Source organism: Lepisma saccharinum, chromosome 17, assembly GCF_977018435.1.
Source record: "Lepisma saccharinum chromosome 17, izLepSacc3.1, whole genome shotgun sequence".
Taxonomy (NCBI): domain Eukaryota; kingdom Metazoa; phylum Arthropoda; class Insecta; order Zygentoma; family Lepismatidae; genus Lepisma; species Lepisma saccharinum.
Genome location: NC_139245.1, coordinates 9,088,370 through 9,109,671, shown reverse-complemented (window position 1 = coordinate 9,109,671; position 21,302 = coordinate 9,088,370). Strand labels below are relative to the sequence as shown.

General features: G+C 36.1%; 1 protein-coding gene across 1 annotated transcript; it reads right to left on the bottom strand.

The window, feature by feature from the left end:
* Window positions 1-365: 365 nt before the first annotated feature.
* Window positions 366-21,143, bottom strand: LOC146001513 (signal peptide peptidase). Its single transcript, XM_083138907.1, has 8 exons — window positions 20,923-21,143; window positions 15,977-16,075; window positions 13,756-13,838; window positions 11,189-11,363; window positions 9,267-9,450; window positions 7,653-7,773; window positions 4,888-5,076; window positions 366-909 (listed from the first exon to the last, which is right to left on the bottom strand). Exons 1-8 carry the CDS (start codon window positions 21,100-21,102, stop codon window positions 819-821), a joined length of 1,122 nt encoding a protein of 373 aa, XP_082995033.1. The 5' UTR covers window positions 21,103-21,143; the 3' UTR covers window positions 366-818.
* Between the last annotated feature and the right edge of the window lie 159 nt (window positions 21,144-21,302).

Sequence of the window (21,302 nt, the reverse complement as noted above, 5' to 3'; positions counted from 1 at the left end):
AAGAATAGGATCACCACGTGGACGTCTGCCGTATTACACGTGGGGCTCACATCGAGTGCATCTAAAATCAGTAAAAAAACTTCAAATGACACTAAGATAATGTATTTATCTTCAGTATTAGTGAAAATATAGCCTTATGAAATCATCCAATAATTTGTAACCACGCGGTATTTGAAGAAAATTAAAGTCTAACACATAAACCACATGTGAGACGTATCCTTTTATATATGGTGGTAGATCAGTGTTCTGAAAGGTGAAAAACATCATCAAATCATAATTTGATTCATCTGTTCACGTTGTAAATATTAAAAAGCAAACAGTTATTTTCAGAAAAGGACATCTGTGGATATGAACAAAAACACAAGTTAACCAAAATTGTAATTTATTTACTATACAGTTCTTTTCTTTTTACACAAATACTGTTCATGTGTAAGCATTTTGATGCCTTTTACTTTCCTTACAGTAATTAGGAATAATTCTTGGAAGTTCCAATGAATAGTTACATAAAACTATTTCATCATCTGATTGTTACATGGGTTTTGTATGCGACATCATCATGTTGTGAATTGTCAAAGGACGTGCAAGAAAAATGTTAATAAAACATTGAAAAGAGAATTATGTTTACTTTGACAAGTGTTTATGTATAAAAACCTGAGAAAGGAGCATCAAATTTCTGCCAATGAATGGTCAAACTTCACAGCATAAAAAAATGACAGTAAAAATTGTTATCTTGTTACAAATAAAACTGATTTGTGCACTGGAAAAAAAGTCACATTGATTTCACATCACCCTTGAATTTGTAATTTTCTTTCAATATTTTATTTCTCCTTCTTACTTTTTTTAGTGTCTTTACTTTTTTCTCCTTCATCCTTTTCTGTTTCTTCTTTATCAGATGGGTGATCTTCATATCTACGTAAATGCAAAAACAAAATCCATTAACAACAATTTGTTTGTATCATATAAAAATATGCAAATTAGCAAGAAAGAAAAAAAATGATTTTAATACAATGTTGCAACTCATTACATTTTATATTGTACAAAGTTTAAAAAAAGGCCAAATATTAAAATAAAAATTTAAAAACTCAGCATCAGCCGTATCAAAAGCACTAAAGCAACCTTATATTATGTATAAATTATATAAGTGAAAAAAAAAAGGCCAAAAGAGATAGTAAAAATAATGAAGTATAATAAATAGGGTACACTCGTCACACAAATCAAAAACTTCTGAACAATACTACTGCATCATCAGCCTAAGTAATTAGTTATTTAATAACAGACAATACTACATGCCTATAGCACTCTTCAGAAAATTAGAACAAATTACACAGGAAAATTTACCACAATGCAGAAATATTTAAACCATTAGAGCACAAGACTGCAAAAAAAGGTTTACATTACCATGAGTTTGTTAATAAACAATGCTCTATTTTCTTGATGGTCATATTAGGCTTTAATATGACTATCAGAAATACCAAATTACCTTGCTTGCATCTCAGAGTGAGCAAGGTTACAGTATCCTTAAAAAAGGGGAAGAAAAGAACACGGAGCAGTGTAGCCAGAGGCTTAGAGAAGCTGCTAGGAAGTCATAAACACTCAAATTGAAGAAGCACCACATTCAACATCACAATGGTTAACAAAATGTCTATGGAGGGCATAATTTTTAAGATTAAGAAATGGAATTTCCCATATTAAAATTAGGAGAAAAGTAAATCATGTAAACAATACAAATTTGCAGAAGAATGTTTGCATTATTTACCCTGGTAATTGCTCCTTGCTTTTTCAGGGAGTCTTCAAGGGGAGGGGGAAAAGCAGACATTAATTCCCAGTAATTAAAAGTTGACTGCATCTTGCACATGTATTTTCGTTAGGCACTATGCTGGAATGATTGGGTAATGCACTAACTACAAGGGTCTACAGTTCGAATCCTTGATAAAACAAGGATAAATTTGTATATTTCTTATTTTATGTCACTTTTCTACCACATTGATAATGTAGATGAAATTGATGGGACACTAAAGTTAGGACATGACTTAATACATGGAATCTTTGGTGGACCACAGAATTCCTTTAGCCACCAAGGTGGCTCTGTGGATTATCCAAGAGGTATGAAAGGGAGGTAAAATAGGAATAGTAATAAGAAACTATTACATTCATTTTCTTGAAAGTAAATCATTCCTTTTTGAAGTATTGGATGCTGCAGGGGTGCCCACAGGGGGGTTTCATGATGCCTGCATCATGGGATTTTTTTTGGGGGGGGGGACAAAATTTTATACCAATTCTATATATCTTCACACAAAAATGGGGGCTATCGTATCGTTTGATTGATTTTTAGTTTTGGTTATTAAGTATAGTTTTTCTACCTACCTGTGGGTAATCGTGGCGATAGGGTTGAAATGAAACACCACCTCTTATGCCTTTTGAATCGGGTTTGGATGGAAGGGGGGGGGGGGGGCATGGTATTCGCATTAATACAAGTTAGTCCAGCAAACACACTGTGCAGAATAAGGTTGACTAACAATGGCAGTGAGCCTAAAGTATCTAAAGTAAACATATATTACTTAAATATATCTATATTATACAGTGACGCAACCACAGGGGGTGAAGGGGGTCATTGCCAAACCTTTGACGGAAGTCAATTCTAGGGTAGCAAGGGGGGACAAACATTGACGGCCAAGGGCACTTGCATGGGAGCACAGGGGAGCAATTACCCCTTCGATTTCAATTTTTATGCAAATAAAAATACATTTTGTAAAATTTTCTTGCTTGCTTCGCTCGCATTATCTGCTTTTCTAGTTTTCGTCAAGTTCAGAGCTTTAGCTAGGGGCAACGGGAGTCGGCCATGGGTGCCGAGTGATCTAAAAAAAGTTGTAAAAGAGAGAATGCCATAGCGTCCAGTTAAATTATTTGCACCCTATTAAATCAATATTGTTTTCAATTGCAAAAACTGGACCTAAAAATTTTCTTACTCACTTTGCTCGCATTCTGCTTCTTTCCTGTAATGTAATGTATTTAAATAATATGTGCTGTATATTTGTATTGAATAAGCTTTGAAGACGTACACAATTTAGTGTTAGCTTGTTGAATATGTATTTTCTATTTTATGTTGCTCCATGTTGCATACGTGTAAAACATATGTTGTGCGTGAAAGTTACACATGTACCTATCTTCGGAATGCATTTATCATTCATTTTCTGCCATTCAAAAATACAGTTTGTGTGCTTGTTTTCCATTATTAGCTAATGTGAAATTGACGGTTTTGAAAAATGTTTTTCTTGTATGTACGCATTGCTTGCATTGTAGAATTATTTTCCTGTAGTTTACATTTATGAAAATAAATGTCTGATGAAGGGAGCGTGTGTTCTCCTGAAACGTCACAAAGAAAAACTGTTTTCTTATGCTTGTAATAACCGTAAACTACAGGAAAATAATTGAAAAATGTTTCATATAGCTTGTTCCAAACAAATGCTTTAGCACAGACTTCCACTCCCTTCTTTGCATAATTTATGAGGATAATAACGTCTTTGTTACTACTACTACTACTGGTAGTAGTAGTAATAATAATAATAATAAAGCCATTATTAATGTTGTTATTATTATTGGTACGTTTATCCTGGTACTTGCCCCCCACCCCAGACAAAATTCATGGTTGCACCTCTAGTATTATATTTTTCCGCAAATTTTGTCTGACAAAAATAATTTGAGTAATTAATTCGCCATAAATGGGGGTGGAGGGGGGAGCACCCCTGGGATGCTGAAATATTATCGAACTTAGATCTGGAAATTTTACAAAACTGAAAGTTTCAACTCATGCTGTACTGACCGACGACCATATGTCCTATTCGAGTTGACCATTCTCCTTCCGCCAATATCCGCCTTTTGCACATGCCGAGGCAATAATTTAGAACAGACAGAAAGAAGTCCACTCCTGTACGAACCACGCTATACCAGCTACACATAATGGGTTTCCTGCCTTACGTTTTTAAGATTAAATGCCTTGTATGGCCACTGTTCTATTGTAGCAAATAAATATAAGTGATGATTGTCTCCTACTTTTCTACACAAATAACACTTTGAAGCATATGCCTTGAGACACCTCCATGTAAGTTATTGATTGATTTGTTTTATTTTACGCTTGTGCCACTTTTTGGCTAATTTGCGAAGGTGGGGACAAGTGATGATATGATGAAATTGATGAATGGATACTCTCAAACATCCATACCCAGGCCAGGATTCAAACCCGGGACTCTTGGTGCCGTAGTGCGATGTGCTAAGCACTCTGCCACAGGGGCCGGCTCCATCAAGTCATTATGATCTTGGATAAAGGATCGAAGGGTATAAATACCTACACTTGCTAAAAAAAAACATTCTGGACTGGACCTACAATGTCCACTTTATGCACAGTAAGGCTAATTGGAACTGGACCTACAGTTTAAAGTGGGATCCGAACCACTAAGTTCCTCCACCGGGTATCAAACCCGGGACCCCTTGATTACAAGGCAACGACGCAAACAGTTTAAAGTGAGATCTGAACCACTGTATAATATGGCTCCCCTGGGTATCGAACCTCGGACTTCTTGATTGAAATGTGACTAAGTTTTATTTTTAAGTCCACTTTATGCACAAAAACACTAATTGAAACTGGACCTGAACCACTATGTGCCTCCACTGGGTAAATGAACACAGGACTCCCTGATTACAGAGAAAACATTATCACTATGTCATCGGGGAAGCCCTGGTATTGGTAAAAGTATCAGTTCAAAGTGGTATTGGTATAAATTCAGCACAATCAGTTCCTGACTGCACTAACTGCTACAGAACCAATCACGTACTAATGATTACTGCTTAGGCTTTACATACATATGTGAACACACACCCTTCAATACTTACTCAAACATGGCCTTAATATCACCTCTCGCTAAAGCTAATAACAATGGAGTACCCAGGCAGGCTGGCACTAAGTACAATAATGCAGGCTGAGCATGCTTAAACATGTGCATCACAAATATAGTTGATACCAGTCCAAGGAAGTATGCAACAAACGTGGCATAAAAGTATATGTTGGAATTGCGTTTCAAGCTGAAATTAAGAAGAAAAAATCATATACAAGAATTAAGTATTTTATATATTGATGACTATAATTACAGGCAAAGTAAAGTAAGGAAAATAATTATCATCATCAATTATTAATTTGCCCAGTACAGTATGGTGTTGCGATGACGTATGGAATTCCAATCAAAGCATTTTCAAATACCACTGAGGCTGCTACACGTGTACAGTCTCAACGGTGTGTGCTACATTTTAGCACTAAAAACGAAGTTGTCCTATTGGGCTGGACTTTTGAATCACCCTGTGTGTATATATATGTATAAAAATATAGGCTTCACAGTTTTATCCTATTACTTTGCCCATAAAAAGAAAAATTGAAATAACATTTTCCAGTATAATCATATATCTTCATTAATACACTATGTTAATATCTGATCAAAAGCTATAAAAAATGTCTGATATTATGCAAAAAATGTCACTGATACAGTATTTTCTCCCTGGCAATAGTACATATACCACAAAACAAGTTAATAATAATAAAAAGAATTTCACATAAAAATACGAGATCGGTCAAAAAGTTAGTTGCACTAACATGAACGATATAGCATATGGAATATAAAGGACAGTTATTGTATTTAGATGAAAGTGCACTACCAAATTTCATTTCCATGTAATTCTGTTCAAACATTTGTCATTGCATGACAGGAGTTTCTCTATATCTTTGTTCGCAGAATTCCCATCTAATTTTCGATAGCCATTCTTGCATTGCAGTTTTAACTTTCTCATCAGAATGATACGAGGGTCACTATTTATATTTTGAGCCTTGGCAACACTGATTGAAGTTAGGCGCGATTTGACGTTTGCACGGAATCGTCTGGCATAATTGACCAACGTACTTCAAATGTTTTGTCAATAGCTTCATTTGTGTTGTTTATGTTGCCTTGGAGATTGCGCGACAACAATAAAATGGAATTAACTCGTGAACATTTTCGTGCGATGATTTTTTACGATTTTCAACGTGGATTATCAAGACAAGAGTGCATCGATCAACTTACTGCCACATTTGGTGATGAAGCCCCATCCTTTGCCACTGTGAAACGCTGGTATAACGAATTTAATCGTGGCCGCCATTCGCTCACTGACGAGATTCGCGAAGGTCGTCCAAAATCAGTTGTTGTTCAAGAAAACATTGATGTTGTGCAAAACCTAATACTGCAAGATCGTCATGTGACATACTGTGAGATTGAGGCAACCATAGGCATTAGTTTCACCAGCATATATAAAATATTACATGATCATTTAGCTGTGAGAAAGGTAGGTTCTCGTTGGATCCCACACAATTTGACAAAAACTCAAAAAGACGCTCGCGTCAATTGGTGCAAACAAATGCTCAATAAATACAATCGTGGTGCTTCAAAAGACGTATATAAGATTGTAACAGGTGACGAATCATGGATATATGCATATGAGCCGGAACGTAAACAGCAGTCGACTGTATGGGTGTTTCAAGATGAACCCAATCCAACAAAAGTTGTTCGCGCTCGAAGAACATCGAAACAAATGGTCGCCTGTTTTTTGGGAAAACTGGTCATGTGGCAACTGTGCCTTTAGAGGAACGTAGAACGGTCAACTCTGAATGGTACACAACAATTTGTTTGCCAGAGGTCTTCGGTCAAATACGGAAAACAAACAAACGCCGTCGGATCATTCTTCATCAAGACAATGCCAGCTGTCACACATCTCGTCTAACAACAGACTTTATGAACAGTCAAAAAATCGAATTGATGGGTCATTCGCCGTACAGTCCTGATTTGGTACCCAATGACTTCTTCTTGTTCCCGAATGTCAAGAATAAATTGCGTGGACAACGATTTTCGTCGGCGGAAGACGCTGTTGATGCTTTCAAAACCATATTATGGAGGTGTCTCAAGAAGATTGGAAAAACTGCTTTGACAAATGGTTCGAACGAATGCAAAAGTGTATTGACCATAAAGGAGAATACTTCGAAAAACAATAAAGCAGTTTTCAATGCCAAATTCCTGTTTTTTCATTGGTAGGCTCAAAATATAGTGACACTCGTATCACCACTTCGCAAATTCGTCTTTCATAGGTCCAATGACATGAAAATTGGAGAGCGCATGGTCTGGTCTATGAAAGGTTCATTTAAAACGTTCAACATTGTCCTTCGTCAATGCAGTTTACTGGTAGTCCTCAATGCATACCATTTTGCGATTGCCTGAAATGAAAGTGTTCCATCACCGCACACTTCATGGAATTGGAGATGAATCTCAGTAGGGTTACTTTCACCTTCTTTCAGGAAACGAGTCACTCTGCGCACTTCCAGTTTGGATGCCACTTCCAACTGATGTGACATGTTCACCACTGATAACGTCAGATCCCTAACAGCCATGGTGTAACCTTTACTCCACCTTTCCAAGGGTACTGTGAGCAGCGTGATCAGCCACATTCATCAAAATGCCTCTTTCAGACAAAATGTATAGGTGAGTGCAACTTATCTTTTGACTGACCCTCGTAGAATGTTGTCACTACTTAAAACAATACTTATTAGCTAAACAGAATAAAAAAGAAGCAAAACTGACTCTTACCTGTAATCAAATCTTAACAGAAGAGCAATAAAAATACCAGGAATGACGATGTCACCTAATCCTAACATTGCAAAATTACTTGCTTCGAAACCTCTCTCTAGCAAATCTTGAGGGAAGACCACTGAAAAAAATACAAATTACTATTTAATATATCAAACATATAGAATTAAAATGCACATGTTACAAGAACTCCAAGAAAAATAAAAACATTGTGCACAAAGAATATTTTGAAATATATTTTACAAATAATGAGTTTTAGAGGTGACTTCTAACAAGGTGACAAACTAAAGTTTGACATACAATATACACAGCTGCCAAGTTTTACACATTTACTATAAATGCCCTAAAAATTTAGAAAATTTATTTGTAGATATCAGATGATATCATCAATGAAAATCTTTTATCCTAAATGGGGTTAAAAAGAAGTTTGTTTACAATTTAGAGGTAAACATTTGAAATTTCAGCATACAGTATATTTATGACAGTAACAAAATGACAAACAAAAACCCATTCATTACATACTACGGAAAAATTCCATCTGCAATCAGAAACCGATATATACAATTATTAGAAGTTAGACAGGCCTTGAAGAAACACCCCTGGAGGGATGAATTATTTGCTGGTGGACTTGTAAATGTGTTCGAAAACTGGCTTCATGATTAGGTCACGCTGTCACAGGATTTCATGATTATATCGGTGAACCCTAAGTCAGCTGGAAGAATTTTGGTTCTGGTTGTTATGATGGGGTTCATGAGCTTTCTGTTCTCCTTCATGTAAACTAACAAAACAAAATTTCTCCCATTAGCAAGAGCATTTGCAATAATGAGACACCCTACTAAATCCAAGGTTACTATGATCTTCTAGAACAATGTTTCTTAATTTATAAGTTTTTGTCTTGGAAAGTCACCTACATGCAGTCTGGTACAGTTGATATAGACGTACTGATGATCATATATTGTCTCGATTGTTACCAGTGCCTGGCTTTTCCCCAAAAAGAATATAGGAATTTTATAGTGGGTCTAAATCATTCCAAAATAATGGCAACTTGCTTCTTCCTGCACACTCACCTCGTTACACAATCTACACTACCATTTTTAAACAAATGTGTTTAAAAAATAACAATCATGAAAGAGTTCAATTCAAAAACACACAAGTAAGCTCCAGATCGAATGTCTTCATAATATTTATGAAATTATCCGAATAATTAATGTTAAAACCTATCATTTGGCAATGATAATAAATGTGGCGAATTCTTTGAAGTTATATCTTTCCATTGGAGAAAAATGAAGTTGACTCCAAGATGGCAGTAGAATGGCCTAAATGGTTTTTCCACGTTTTAGGACATGTTTTGATATGTGCAAGTCCGTTTGTCTCTTATAGAGCTGCTTCCATACTTTTGTCCCACCTGCATTTACATATCTTAACATGTGTACAAAAGTGACATTATTTAATATTACGTAATTTTAACAAGCTTAAATAAGATGTTGGTAATAATAGAACTGCCTGCTCAGTACATAGCTAGATGCAAAACTGAGTTTATGAATACAAATTTTGCACATTTACCTATGATATCCACATGCAGTACATAAATCCCACATATAAAACTTTACTTACATTTGATGGGTGCTTCGAATGATTTTGCAACTGTTACCATAACATTTGTGCCGAACACCCAGAAGATATCATAAAAGAACAGGCCACACAACAGGATACAGCCTGTCACTACATTATTTAAATGCAGGAGTTCAACTCCATTAATGGCAAATGCAATTCCAAACAGATTATTTGCTATCCAATGCTGCAAAGACAAGAAAATTACTCCTGTGAGTACTTAAATAAACTAACATTAATAACAACCACAATGACGGTGAATTTATGCAGAGTAGTTTACACTTTGACAAAAAAAAAGTACAACTTAACAATTTACATTCTGTGCCAACGTAATTGTTTACCACATACACTCACAAAAGTTAAAGCATATGAAGTAAAGCCTGCTTTGTAATACAACCAGAACTGACAACTGCGGTTGGATCGTGAATGAGAGCAATGAAGTGCAGAGCTTTGAAAATAATTGATTCTCTGCACTTCATTGCTCAGTTTGCATGGGTTGTGTATGCATAATGAATGAAGGAACTAAAATAATTGGGTGCATCAGCACTCAAGGTCATTTTGCACCCTTCAATATATTCAGGGAAATATCCCCTTACCTAAAATTCTAACTTGAGGGATTAAAACACGGGGTGTAAAAAGCCCCTTGGGAAAAATTAAAAGTGCACGTTAACAACATTGGCACGCTCAGGATTTTCGAAAAGGAGGTGTTATGTATACTTTGTTCAGTAGTCAGCCCTAATTTTGTCATCTTTTCCTGCCTTTGATGTTCTTTTTTTTTCAGTTTATATGTCCCCGACCAGTTCCCCTTGGGCACGCCACTAGTTAGCGAGTCTGCTGTTTGCCTTTGTGTTACAGTGAGTAATGATGGTGGCGAGAATAAACAATTCTGCCAGTTGTGACATATACTCAAACAGTAATGAATCACGAGTTTACCGAAGACTGTACAAATGGCCACAATGAAGAGAAGAGTGGTCTGCCTGTTGTTGAGAATAAGTGTGAGAAAATAGTCACTTCATAATTAGTGCTCTAGCCACGCAATTTTCAGAAGTTTCACAGACATTCGTTCCAACACACTGGGCTATTAGAAACTGTGTACATGATAGTGAGGTATTTAAATTGTCAGTGATGACTTGCTGAACCCCCATATGGTGGAATTTTATGCAGACAGTATACAAAACCTTGTTCTATGGTGCCAATAGTGCATGGTAAAACAGTGGTGACTATGAAGAAAAATGAAGTGCATATGTATGCGTTTGTAACTACTAATACATTTTTGCAGCAATTCTTTTGTTATTTTTTTGATCAATTGACCCATACTTTTGAAATGCACCTCGTATTTGTAGTTTGATTATTCCACTAAATTGAAAGGTATGAAACACTTATCAGCAATGGCCTGAGAAAGAACATTATTATTAATAAATTGATTACTGCTCAAATATTGTGGACAGAAAATTAACAATGTACAGTTTTTGTTTTTTTTCTATCTATTAGAGATGTTTACATAATGAATACAGACCTAGATTTTTTGGTGTTTTCTTTTCAAAAGTCAAGAAGTAAAACAATACAGAACCATGAACTCTGAATTTGTACATTCTTCTCAATTTTATGTATTGCTTGTTGTGAAAAAAATAAAGAGAAAGTAAATTGCAACTAACAAGCACCATGTTTCTTTTTATTGTGATGCTTCAGTAGTTCACACAGAGCCTATTTTTTCCATACTTCATAGATATAACGTACAAAAAGTTGTGAAAACCTTGACTGTATCAGAATTCATGTACTGCCAATTTCTCATTGCCTTTAGAAAAAAAGTTTTCAAGACAATGACAGTCATTTGAAAAAAGAACCTCAAGACTGTAGGTACTTTCATTTTCAAATCCTTGTAATATGAAAATTACTTATTAAACGAGGAATAAAAATATCAATACCTTTTGCATTAAGTACCAAGCTCCAACTATTGTACAACATATAAGACACACCACATCATGAGATGTGAACTCATAATTTATGAGATCTTCTTGTGCTTCACCCTTGCCCTGGACAAACTGCAAGCGATATGGAATGTTTGGAATTGCTGCCGGTACAAGAGAACTGATGACAGGGCTGAAAAATAAACAAGGTATCAAAAATACACATGAATTAAAAGAAAGAGTGATACCATACAGTTATTCAAAAGTGTTATCAAGAGTATGAATAGTTCATTTATCTTCAGTTCAGTAGGTTCGCTTTAAGTTACTTTATGAGTAATTTAAAGTGGGGTTCAAACCATTTTGTAATGTGTTTCCATCAGGAATCAAATCCATTTACCACCATGTCATTGAGGAGGCCCAAAATAACTTTCTTGTTCAACTTTCTTTTGCTCCAATTTTACACATGGTACGAGAAAATGAGGCTTTGGTAAGGTAGTAATTCAGAGTTGAATAATGTCAAGTTTCGAGAATGTAATCCCAACATTTTAAAGCACAAACTATTTTGAGAAATTTGATCCCAAAAAGTACCTTATGGAAATTATTGCACTCTTAGTTATGTACATTCTGTGCTGTCCTCTTTCGTGTTGACACTACTCCTGCATCTCAAACAAGTGCATTCTTCAGGTCTCTGCAAATGGATGACCAGATACGTGCTCAAACTTCATGGTTGAAAAACTCCCAAACCATTGAGAGTCCCCTTAGCACCATTTCCTGGTAGTCATTATTCACAATAAGGAGTCTGTAAATATTGTGTAAGTGACCGTTTTTAATGGGGGAGGGGGGAGGGAGAGACATTTGACGAAGACTCATTAACAGTGCGGAAGTGTCATCTGCTCAAAAAGAACACTACGGAATGCTCATTGTTTTTAAGTTTTACATTAACTGACCTAAGCTACTCACCAACGCATCGACCAGTGGAAACTTGGATAATATTCCATATTTTTTATTATCGTGTGATCTACATAGCATGGACACTCCTGGGTGGTAATGATTCAATTGAAAGTTAATGGGATTGTTATAACCCAGAAGTATCCATGACTGTACAAGCAGCAACTGGCCTCCCTAATGGCATAGTGGTAACATTGTCACCTTGTAATCAAGGAGTCACAGGTTCGATACCTGGTAGAGGCACATAGTCAGTCCTGATTAGCCTATTTGTGCACGAAGGGGACTTAAAACATTAAGGGGACAGCAATCAACTTCATATACAGAAACTTAATTTTTTCAGGACCCTCTTGTTATGAAATGTATAACAGAAAATAAAATGAGGGGAAATATTGACACCAGAAGAATTAATTTATTACAAAAAAATATATATATACCTGGTACCAGATGTAGTTAAATATAGTTAATTAGTAGTTGAGGCTTCCTAAGGAAGACCACTTCAGTGCAATAATAAATTACTTGTAATCCAATCCTGTATTAATTAATAAATTAAATGATTTAAGATCACATTCCATACCATATGTTAGTTGGATTCATGGCTTTCTTAGCTAGTATTTGGGAAAAATGTCTCCTGAGCTGGTGCCTGAATTATTTTTAGTTTTGTCTACGCATGTCTAGAACTGTAAACTATGGTTCCATTTACTGACTTCCACACCAAAAATCAACTTTTCAAGTTTCATTAGCATTTGCCCCAACACCTTATTGCAAATTAACAAAAAAATCTCACCATTCAAACGTAGTGCAATTTTATTACCGTAATATTATAAACCTATAAAACTTTCCAGTAAAATTTGGTTTCAAGAGCTTGAAACTAAATAAAAAAAGACAATTTATTACATTTAAAGAATAATATTAGAATTCTCTACACATATTCATGTCGACTACACCTTAAATTTAAGAAAGAGTTGAGTAGTCATTGACTAAAAATTAATCTACTGTGAGAACCATTACATTCGTTGGGATTCTTATTTTGGTTAGGGATTATTATTTTGGTTAAAGTATTTTTGACAATAAACAAGTCAAAATTATTGCTCAACACACGCAACTAAAAAAAAAGGACTTGTTTTAAAAATGTCAAGATGTCTTCAAAAAAAAATACATATCTGAAAAATACGAACTGAAAGCATTGTTCCTAACTTAAAAATCTTCTTAAAATTTGGCTCATACTAGCAACATGAGAACTATGTAATCTAGACTGCTCCAATGTCTGTTTTCAGCACTTAGAAGCATTTTGGTGGCATATACATATTTTTGATAACTAGCTCATGCCCTAAATGGAACTTTATGCATCAAATGAACTGTACACATTCAAATATGGCAAGAATCAGGGCCGGACCGGCCCACCAGGACACCAGGCAAAATCCCAGTGCACCCTCTAAGTTCCCTTAACTAACAATCGGGTGCCCTGTTGAGGAAAATTGCCACCGCCCTCTTGGCAGTCCCAGTCCGGCCCTGGTAAGAATAAGCAATCAAGGTATTGGGTGCCACTGATGAGAAATTTCAGTGACACATTCATTGTAATGAAACATATATTACACCTACAATAATTCGTCTATATTACTCTTAAAATGATTTATTACCTCAGCAGGTGAGACAAGGCAAGCACTCCAAGGAAGAAGAAATACCCTGTTAATAGCAAATTAATGTATTCCTTGGAGAATATCTGTAATGAAAAAATAAGAAGATTGCTAATTATGAACCTTCATTAAATTAATGCATTTGTTAATTGAAAAACTTTATGAAAATATGAATAATAAAATATAACTATACTCTTTACAGCAACAAGTGCATTCTTCGAGTCTTCTCCATGAAATCCACAAGAAAAAATACATTCTTTATGGAAATTTGCATGAAAGGAACAGAACATATTATTACTTAAAAAAATGTATCTGTGACAAAGTGTATTCAGTGCTCAACTAAAGGGAGCAATTTCACACTAAAATATATTACTTCAAAGTTATCTGTGACCAGGTGCATTTAGTGCTCTGCTTAAGGGAACACTCAAGACACAGAAAGTTCTTTGTTCAAGTCCCATGAAGAAACTTCCAAAGCATGGAAGTTTCTTCATGTTTCTGTTCTTATCAACTTAATCTCTCAATTATTCACCTCATTACAATTAACTTTTCTAGCTTTGCAAGTTAATTGTAATGAGAGGATGAATGTTTAGAGATGATAAGAACACTAACATGAAGAACCTTTGTTCTCCCACTGGGATTTGAACTCAGAACCTTTTGCGTTCTGAGTGCTCCCTTGAGCCATGCACAAAATGCACGTAGTCACAGATAACTTTTGAAGAAATATATTTTAGTACGAAATTGTAGTGTTAAACACGAGATGCACACTTACATTACAAGATTTTATAATTAATTTTCCAGACTTCAAAGTAACGAGAAAAATAAAATTTTAACTAGAAACATACTAGGATCAGCCAATCGGTCTGAAGAAAGATCTCTAAGCACAGTTGAAATATTTATGCTGCATCATAGAAAAGATAAGTTTGGAACTTAGTATGTAAAATGACAGTATTTAATAATAAAGTTAGTTCAATATTATATATATTATGCCTGTGTCTACAAGGACATGTGGTTATTAACCCTTATCCAGGCAAGCTATTTTTGTAACGTGTCCGGGCAAGCAGTGTCTGTCGGACACTGCATTGTTTGAAATGAATCTTGCCCTTCTAATGCAAGATTTTTAGGTTTCATCACTGTAGAAATAAGCGAGTAACATGATATTTAACCTAATCCTCATTGTCATGTCCATAATTCTTGTATTCATCATCATAATTGCATGTTGTTGTAATTCTTGCAGAATAGTATATGAAACATGTTAGGCCGGAAGATAATGTGAGGAAAGTGTTTTATTTGCTCATATATCTTCCATTTTTTCTATTTTAGCGCTGATAATATTTTTATGTGATGTCTTATTAAATACTTTATTTTTTATTAAACATTTGTTAATACATATTCAAGTAGACTTCTTTACACGTCAATTGTACACTGTGTTTGACAGACACTGCTTGCCCATTTACATAAGTGAAATGGAAAATATTTTTTTACGCCTAACCTTCTTTATCAAAGTCAAATATTGTGAAGTGAGAAAGAAGAGAGAAACAAACAAAGTCAAAAAAATATCATGTTCGCAGGAAGTATCGTTTGGGGTATGTGACAAAATATAAGCGACACACTGGTTGCCCAGTTAAGGGTTAAATTACAAGTACGTGCAGAAAGAAATCAAATTCAATGAAGTGTAAAAAAATGCTTATTAAATTTATTCTTCTCAATTAATAGTATTTAGCTGCCGTTTATCCTCAGAAAGTATTATTTTACAACTATTACTAATACACAAAAGATATTGTTGTCATTCTTCTATGTTTACATTACATTAGCAATAACAATTCCGCTAGCTTCGTCAGCATGTCAAGTGGTCAATTTTCAATCTTGCCACAAGTTCCCAGGTTCAAATCCTAACATGAGTGTTCTTTGTGAGCATCCTTTCATCATAGGATTCTCATCATTGCAATTAGCCAAAATTGTAGAAAAGTGATGCTAAATAATAAAAATACAAATACAAAGGAACTATTCAGGCACCCCTCACAAAAAGTTTGGAATATTGTTACATTAGACAATAGGTGATAGACACGGCCTTGGAATGCAACAACACATGGTATCTGTTGCTAACATATGCCACCGTGCCTATGGCCTATTGCCTAACACAATAATATTCCTAACTTGTGCCTAATATAATAGTATTCCAAACTTTTTGTGAGGGGTGTATTACATATGAAAATAAATATCATACCTGGAAGAAAATATATAGTCCAAATAGTGCAACACTTGCTATAATAGGGAACATTGCTGCATCTTTGTGAGACATTGTGTCTGGTTTTTCCCCGGATTCCTAGAAGAGATATACATTCTTTATGAAGCCAACATCAATCCATCTGTATTCAGTCATAAAGTTCTAATCCATTACAAATATTTCTATATTAGATTATCCAAGAAGAATTAACATATAGTGAATCATAGTATCACTAGAATTGCATCATCCCCTACACCTTGTGCATTATTTAAGAAATTACCCTTGTAGCTTCAATTACGTGATCAGGACATGTTTTTATACCTTTTAATATGTTCAAATATTTCAACCAATTTTAACATCTCTACTCTGAAAGAAGGAAAAAGGTCAGTCCAAAAATTCAGAGGATGAAAACAAGATGAATGCTGTGATTTTATCTATTTTTTTAAAGTGAACTTGAACCTTGGGCAATTAAATCTCTCTTCAATCTTGGTGCCCCTGACTGCAACTTGTTTGAATGTTGTTTTTAGCTTGTAGAGTGTGTTATGGTGAAGTAATTTACCTGTTACCTGTTACAAACAGTATTTGTTTCTTTTTTGTGATTGTGTATGATTTTGTATGCTTGGGTTTCTTCCACGGTTCTGTGTAGTTCAAAAGAGCCATTAAGGTTTGAACTTTCAGCCCTCCCCCATGCGATGCGGGAGGAAGTATAAATATGGCCTCTGACAGAGGACAGGGAGAGTGTGTTTATGAACTGGATAGCAGAAGGGAGAGCGATCTTCGGGCTCCAGTGGCCTCCTTGAGAAAAAGCATCCCGAGGCAGTTCTGCCAATGCTTAGCTTCCACTTGGCAGTTCTGCCGTGGGGCTCAAGTTAGAGGAATGTAAATTAGAGAATTATTGGAAGAATCCGAGCCTTGCTATGTTAAATTGTAAATAAATGTATAAAGCCCATTTCTGCGAGTTTTCAGCAATCACCCTGCAACATTAATTCAGTAAGTTCTTGCCTGTGATTGATTCTTACGTTCCGAGCGCTCTGGTGAGGAACAGGATGGGATGTTTTCCTGCCAGAAGCGGCCCGGTAAGGGTGGAGTGTTGCGGAACATACCTTAGCCTAAAGGCTTCATGAAAGTGAATATAGAACCTGACACAGGAAGCCAGACCACCACCAGATGGAACGTTGCCTACCACTTCATACGTTGTTAGAATGGATGTTGGTAGCAATTTCTGGCATTTTTGTTAGGTTAGGAGTGCTTCGTGTCATTATCATTTGCTTCTTTATTTATTGAGTGTGAATACAAATGGGTTTTATGAATAAAAAAAACAGTGAAGTACTCAGAGATAGGATGGTTTTGCACTCTGGAACACATTTTACATTACGTAAAAGATCGAAAACTACCAATTGAAGAACATCCACTAATTCTCGAGGAGTTGCTGTTGGTCAAGCCACCCCTCTCCCCTTATTTTTTAAAAAGAACCTTAGGAATAAGCTTGCCAACTCTCCTGGAATGGCCAGGAGTCTACAGGAATTGAACTCGCTCACCCAGACGAACTTGGTTATCTCCCGGAAGAACAAGACTTAGTGTATTTATATTTTTCTTTTCTTTTGGTATGCATTTGCCAATTTTAGAAATCTGTTATTCCAAACAAAACAATTAAACTCCACAATATTTTTCATGATTGAGTGTGTTATTGAAAACTGAGTCATCGTTTACATGGGAGGAAGGAGAAATAGAAAGTTTAAATACATTATTGCCTCAAAGCATCTACACAAGAGCTATAGAAAACAAGAAAGGTATTGTTGCATCAAAGTCCTTGGACCTCAAGAAAGTTGAAAATTTGAGTAAGTTGGGAAAGTTGGGTTTCATATGAATGTTTGTTGTTGTTTTCAGCTTGCGAAGATGTGTTATAAGCAAGTAATTAGTGATTTTTAAGTGGTGTGATTTATGATGCCAGGATATGATTGTTTGATGTCTGCAAAACAACTGTGGTACACCAGCCCATAGGTTGCAAAAATTGTGTTTAATATGAACATTTGTCATTGTTTTTAGCCCACAGAAATGTGTTATACAAGAGTAATTAGAGATTTTAAGTGTTATGATATATGTCAGCAACGGACCTGTGGCATGTTGGCCTTATCCAGATGCAACTGTGATGTGCTTATTGTAGAGATGCAATGGAATAGGAACTGCCTATTTACAAGGTTGTATATAAATTGATTTTTTCCTTCTAGTTAGGTTTGATGGTGACAGTAATTTTGCATTTTTTTAATATGCATGTGTGAAATTAAAGTTACTTTAAAACCTAATGTAGTCGAACATAGTGGAGGCAAGAGCGTTTGTGTATCGGAGACACATTAATGTCGAAAAATACATGATTTACCAGCCGAATAAGTTGAACGAAGGGAGAAAACACTTCCACGAGCTTTCGAAAGTCTACAGAAACTCAGTTCCATAAGTAGTTTCTCCTGCAAATTTGAAGAAATGTGTTTTCCCTATAACATACTGTTACTGGTTTTGAAGGTTGCAAAGAAATCTCTCCGATTTTCTTCTTCCTTTAAAGTTTGCAAGCCTACTTAGGAATGCCCATGAAAGACAAATGAACATTGCCCTTTTTATTTCATGTGGTGACAAGGTAACAAGAAAACTATACTGAACACAACTCCAACTGGCAGCTGATCTTGAAGGCTATTTCTGGCCCTTTCTATGCACCAACCCGATCATTTTCGGGGGCGTGTGATCCGATAGGTGTCAATAAACTCAATTGCGAAGTAAAAGCTGAAGGGATCATATCACACACCCAAAGCAATGTTGCCAAGTGTACTTCTGCTCTTGCCAGTTGTCTTTATATGACTGTGTGTCTGCCTGCATTCCAACCTGTGGGTGGTCGTTCCGGAAACTTGATTGTTCAGATCAGCGTGTGCAGTTGTACCATTAACACCCGCTGATTTCTGGTGCTGACAATACCGGTACCCGAGAAGACTCCTTCACGCTTTACAGTACGTTTGGCAACATGTTGTGGACCCAACGCTCATTTGTTTTGTCCTGCGAACAACGTTTGGTACCTTGTGACTCGAAAATGCCCGATCTCAGTCAAAGAAAATTTAACTGATTGCCGATTCGCTGTTTCCCAGCTGCCAGTTGGGACTTACATTCAGTATAGAAGCTGAACTGGTTCAGAGGTGGCATGGACTCTTGGCAGGAATTTTTCACATATGCCACTGCTTAAGTGTCTATGGGGTTCACCAGTCTGTCATCCACTTGGGCAAAGATGGCTAGAGCATGAGGCAGACTAAATTACTCCGGTAACAGTTCGTTATATTGGAGACACTTTTCTTCAAATTTACAGGAGAAACTACTTACTGAAATCAGTTTCTGTAGCATTGTCGAAGTTCTTCGAAGTATTTTCTTTCGCGGAAACTGAAAACTTCACCATAGAATGCAGCAGAACAAGAAATAATCACTTTTAATGCAAGGAACTTGCATTTTCTGTAAAGTGACAACATTTTGCCATTGTTTCCATTATGTACCTGCGGATGGCAAGAGCGTCAAAAGTCACGCTGTCTCGCCAGTGTTTCCAAACGTGCCTTTTTTTATGAGTTCTTTTTTTTTTTTAACTATGTCTACCTAACCTTGTCAGAAATGGTCCGTGGGGCTATCGTGAATGGTTTTTGGGGGTTTCCGTCAATGGTTTTTCGGGCTATCGTGAATGGTTTTTGGGGCTATCCATCAATGGTTCGTGGAGCTATCGGATACTCTACTTTATGTCCTTATCTGCATGGTGATTGCTTCTTTGCGTTTGCGGTGCTGCAGCCGGCATCTCGTCGGGTAAGTACCCTTTTCGGTACTAGTTTACTATCCTTCGGACAGATTTCTTCATTTCTACAGAAGAAACTACTTACCGTAATAAGTTCCTGTAGTATTGTCTAACATCTGGAAGGTGTTTTGTGTGATGTGGGAATGTTTCATAGCGGAAATTCAACCATTGACGCATAGCCCCACGAACCATTTCCGGTAAGGTTAGGTTAGGTAGGGTCACAATAGGTTACAATAGTTAAAAATTGGTTTAAAAAAAATATGCGTAGCCCCACACACCATTGTCGCATAGCCCCACGATCCATTGACACATAGCCCCACAAACCATTTGCGGAAACATACGTTCTTCAGTTACAAAAACACTTTTTTTAAAAAAAAATTGATCAAAAAAACGTGAATACACGTTAAAAATTATCCGCGAAGCAGATAGGTACGTACAAATGTCAAAAATTGACGAAACTCAGAAGTTATAGGTGTCCGAAGGATAGTAAACATTTACCCCTTTTTTCTTTTTACACTTTCTGTTCACGATAGCCCTACTAACCATTCACGGGACGAGGTATGTCTACGAGGTTAGGTTAGATCTGTTAGGTTCCATTAGCACTCTTTTCACTCCTAAATATGTGCTTCATCGTCGAAAAAAATCCTCAGTACGTTCAATTACGCATATCCGGACAACATCGGTTTTTCTCGATTTACTCCTCCAGGAAATTTTTCCTCGCTTTGGGATTGACGTTCAATTCCTTGTAAAATAAGCTTTCCAACGATATATGACACGTATTCCTTAGGAAAAGGACGTAAACTAGTCTTGCCGGGCTATCCGTCAATGGTTCGTGGGGCTATCGTGAATGTTTTTGGGGCTATCGTGAATGGATTTTGGGGCTATCCGTCAATGGTTCGTGGGGCTATCGTGAATAATTTTTGGGGCTATCCGTCAATGGTTCAAATTTGGTGCAACATTGATTTCCAAAATTCTACGATAATTAGTCTTTGTGCTAGGAGAAATCATAAAATAATCGGAACCGTTACCCAGCCCTCTCCTTTTTAGACATATTCATAAATTGTAAAACAAAATAGAAAAGGTTGTACGACTTCACATATGTTGAGAATTTGTACAAGGTACTACACTTGCTCACCTTCTGCTCCTTATGGTGTTTTACTGACCGGAAAGCTCCGAAGAAAATTGGTAGTAATGACATTACTATTAAACTTCCGTATGCAACAGCCATTCCTTGCGGCGTTGCGGGAATTTTTGCTGTTGCGTTAACAGCATCTGTCAAATTTTCAGAAGTTACGTCCTGCCCTACGTTCTCCATGTTTACCGTGTGGCACAGTGGCAGAAACCTATTCTAGCCCTGAACCAGTGATCGAGTGAAAGTTTTTTGTTATTGATACTTGCTTTTTATTTTCTGTTAAGCAATTTTAATACCATATTCATCAAATTAGACTGATATCACGTTTGATATTTACAATAATAAAAGCTAAAAGGAATTTCCCAGTTATAGACACGTATTGT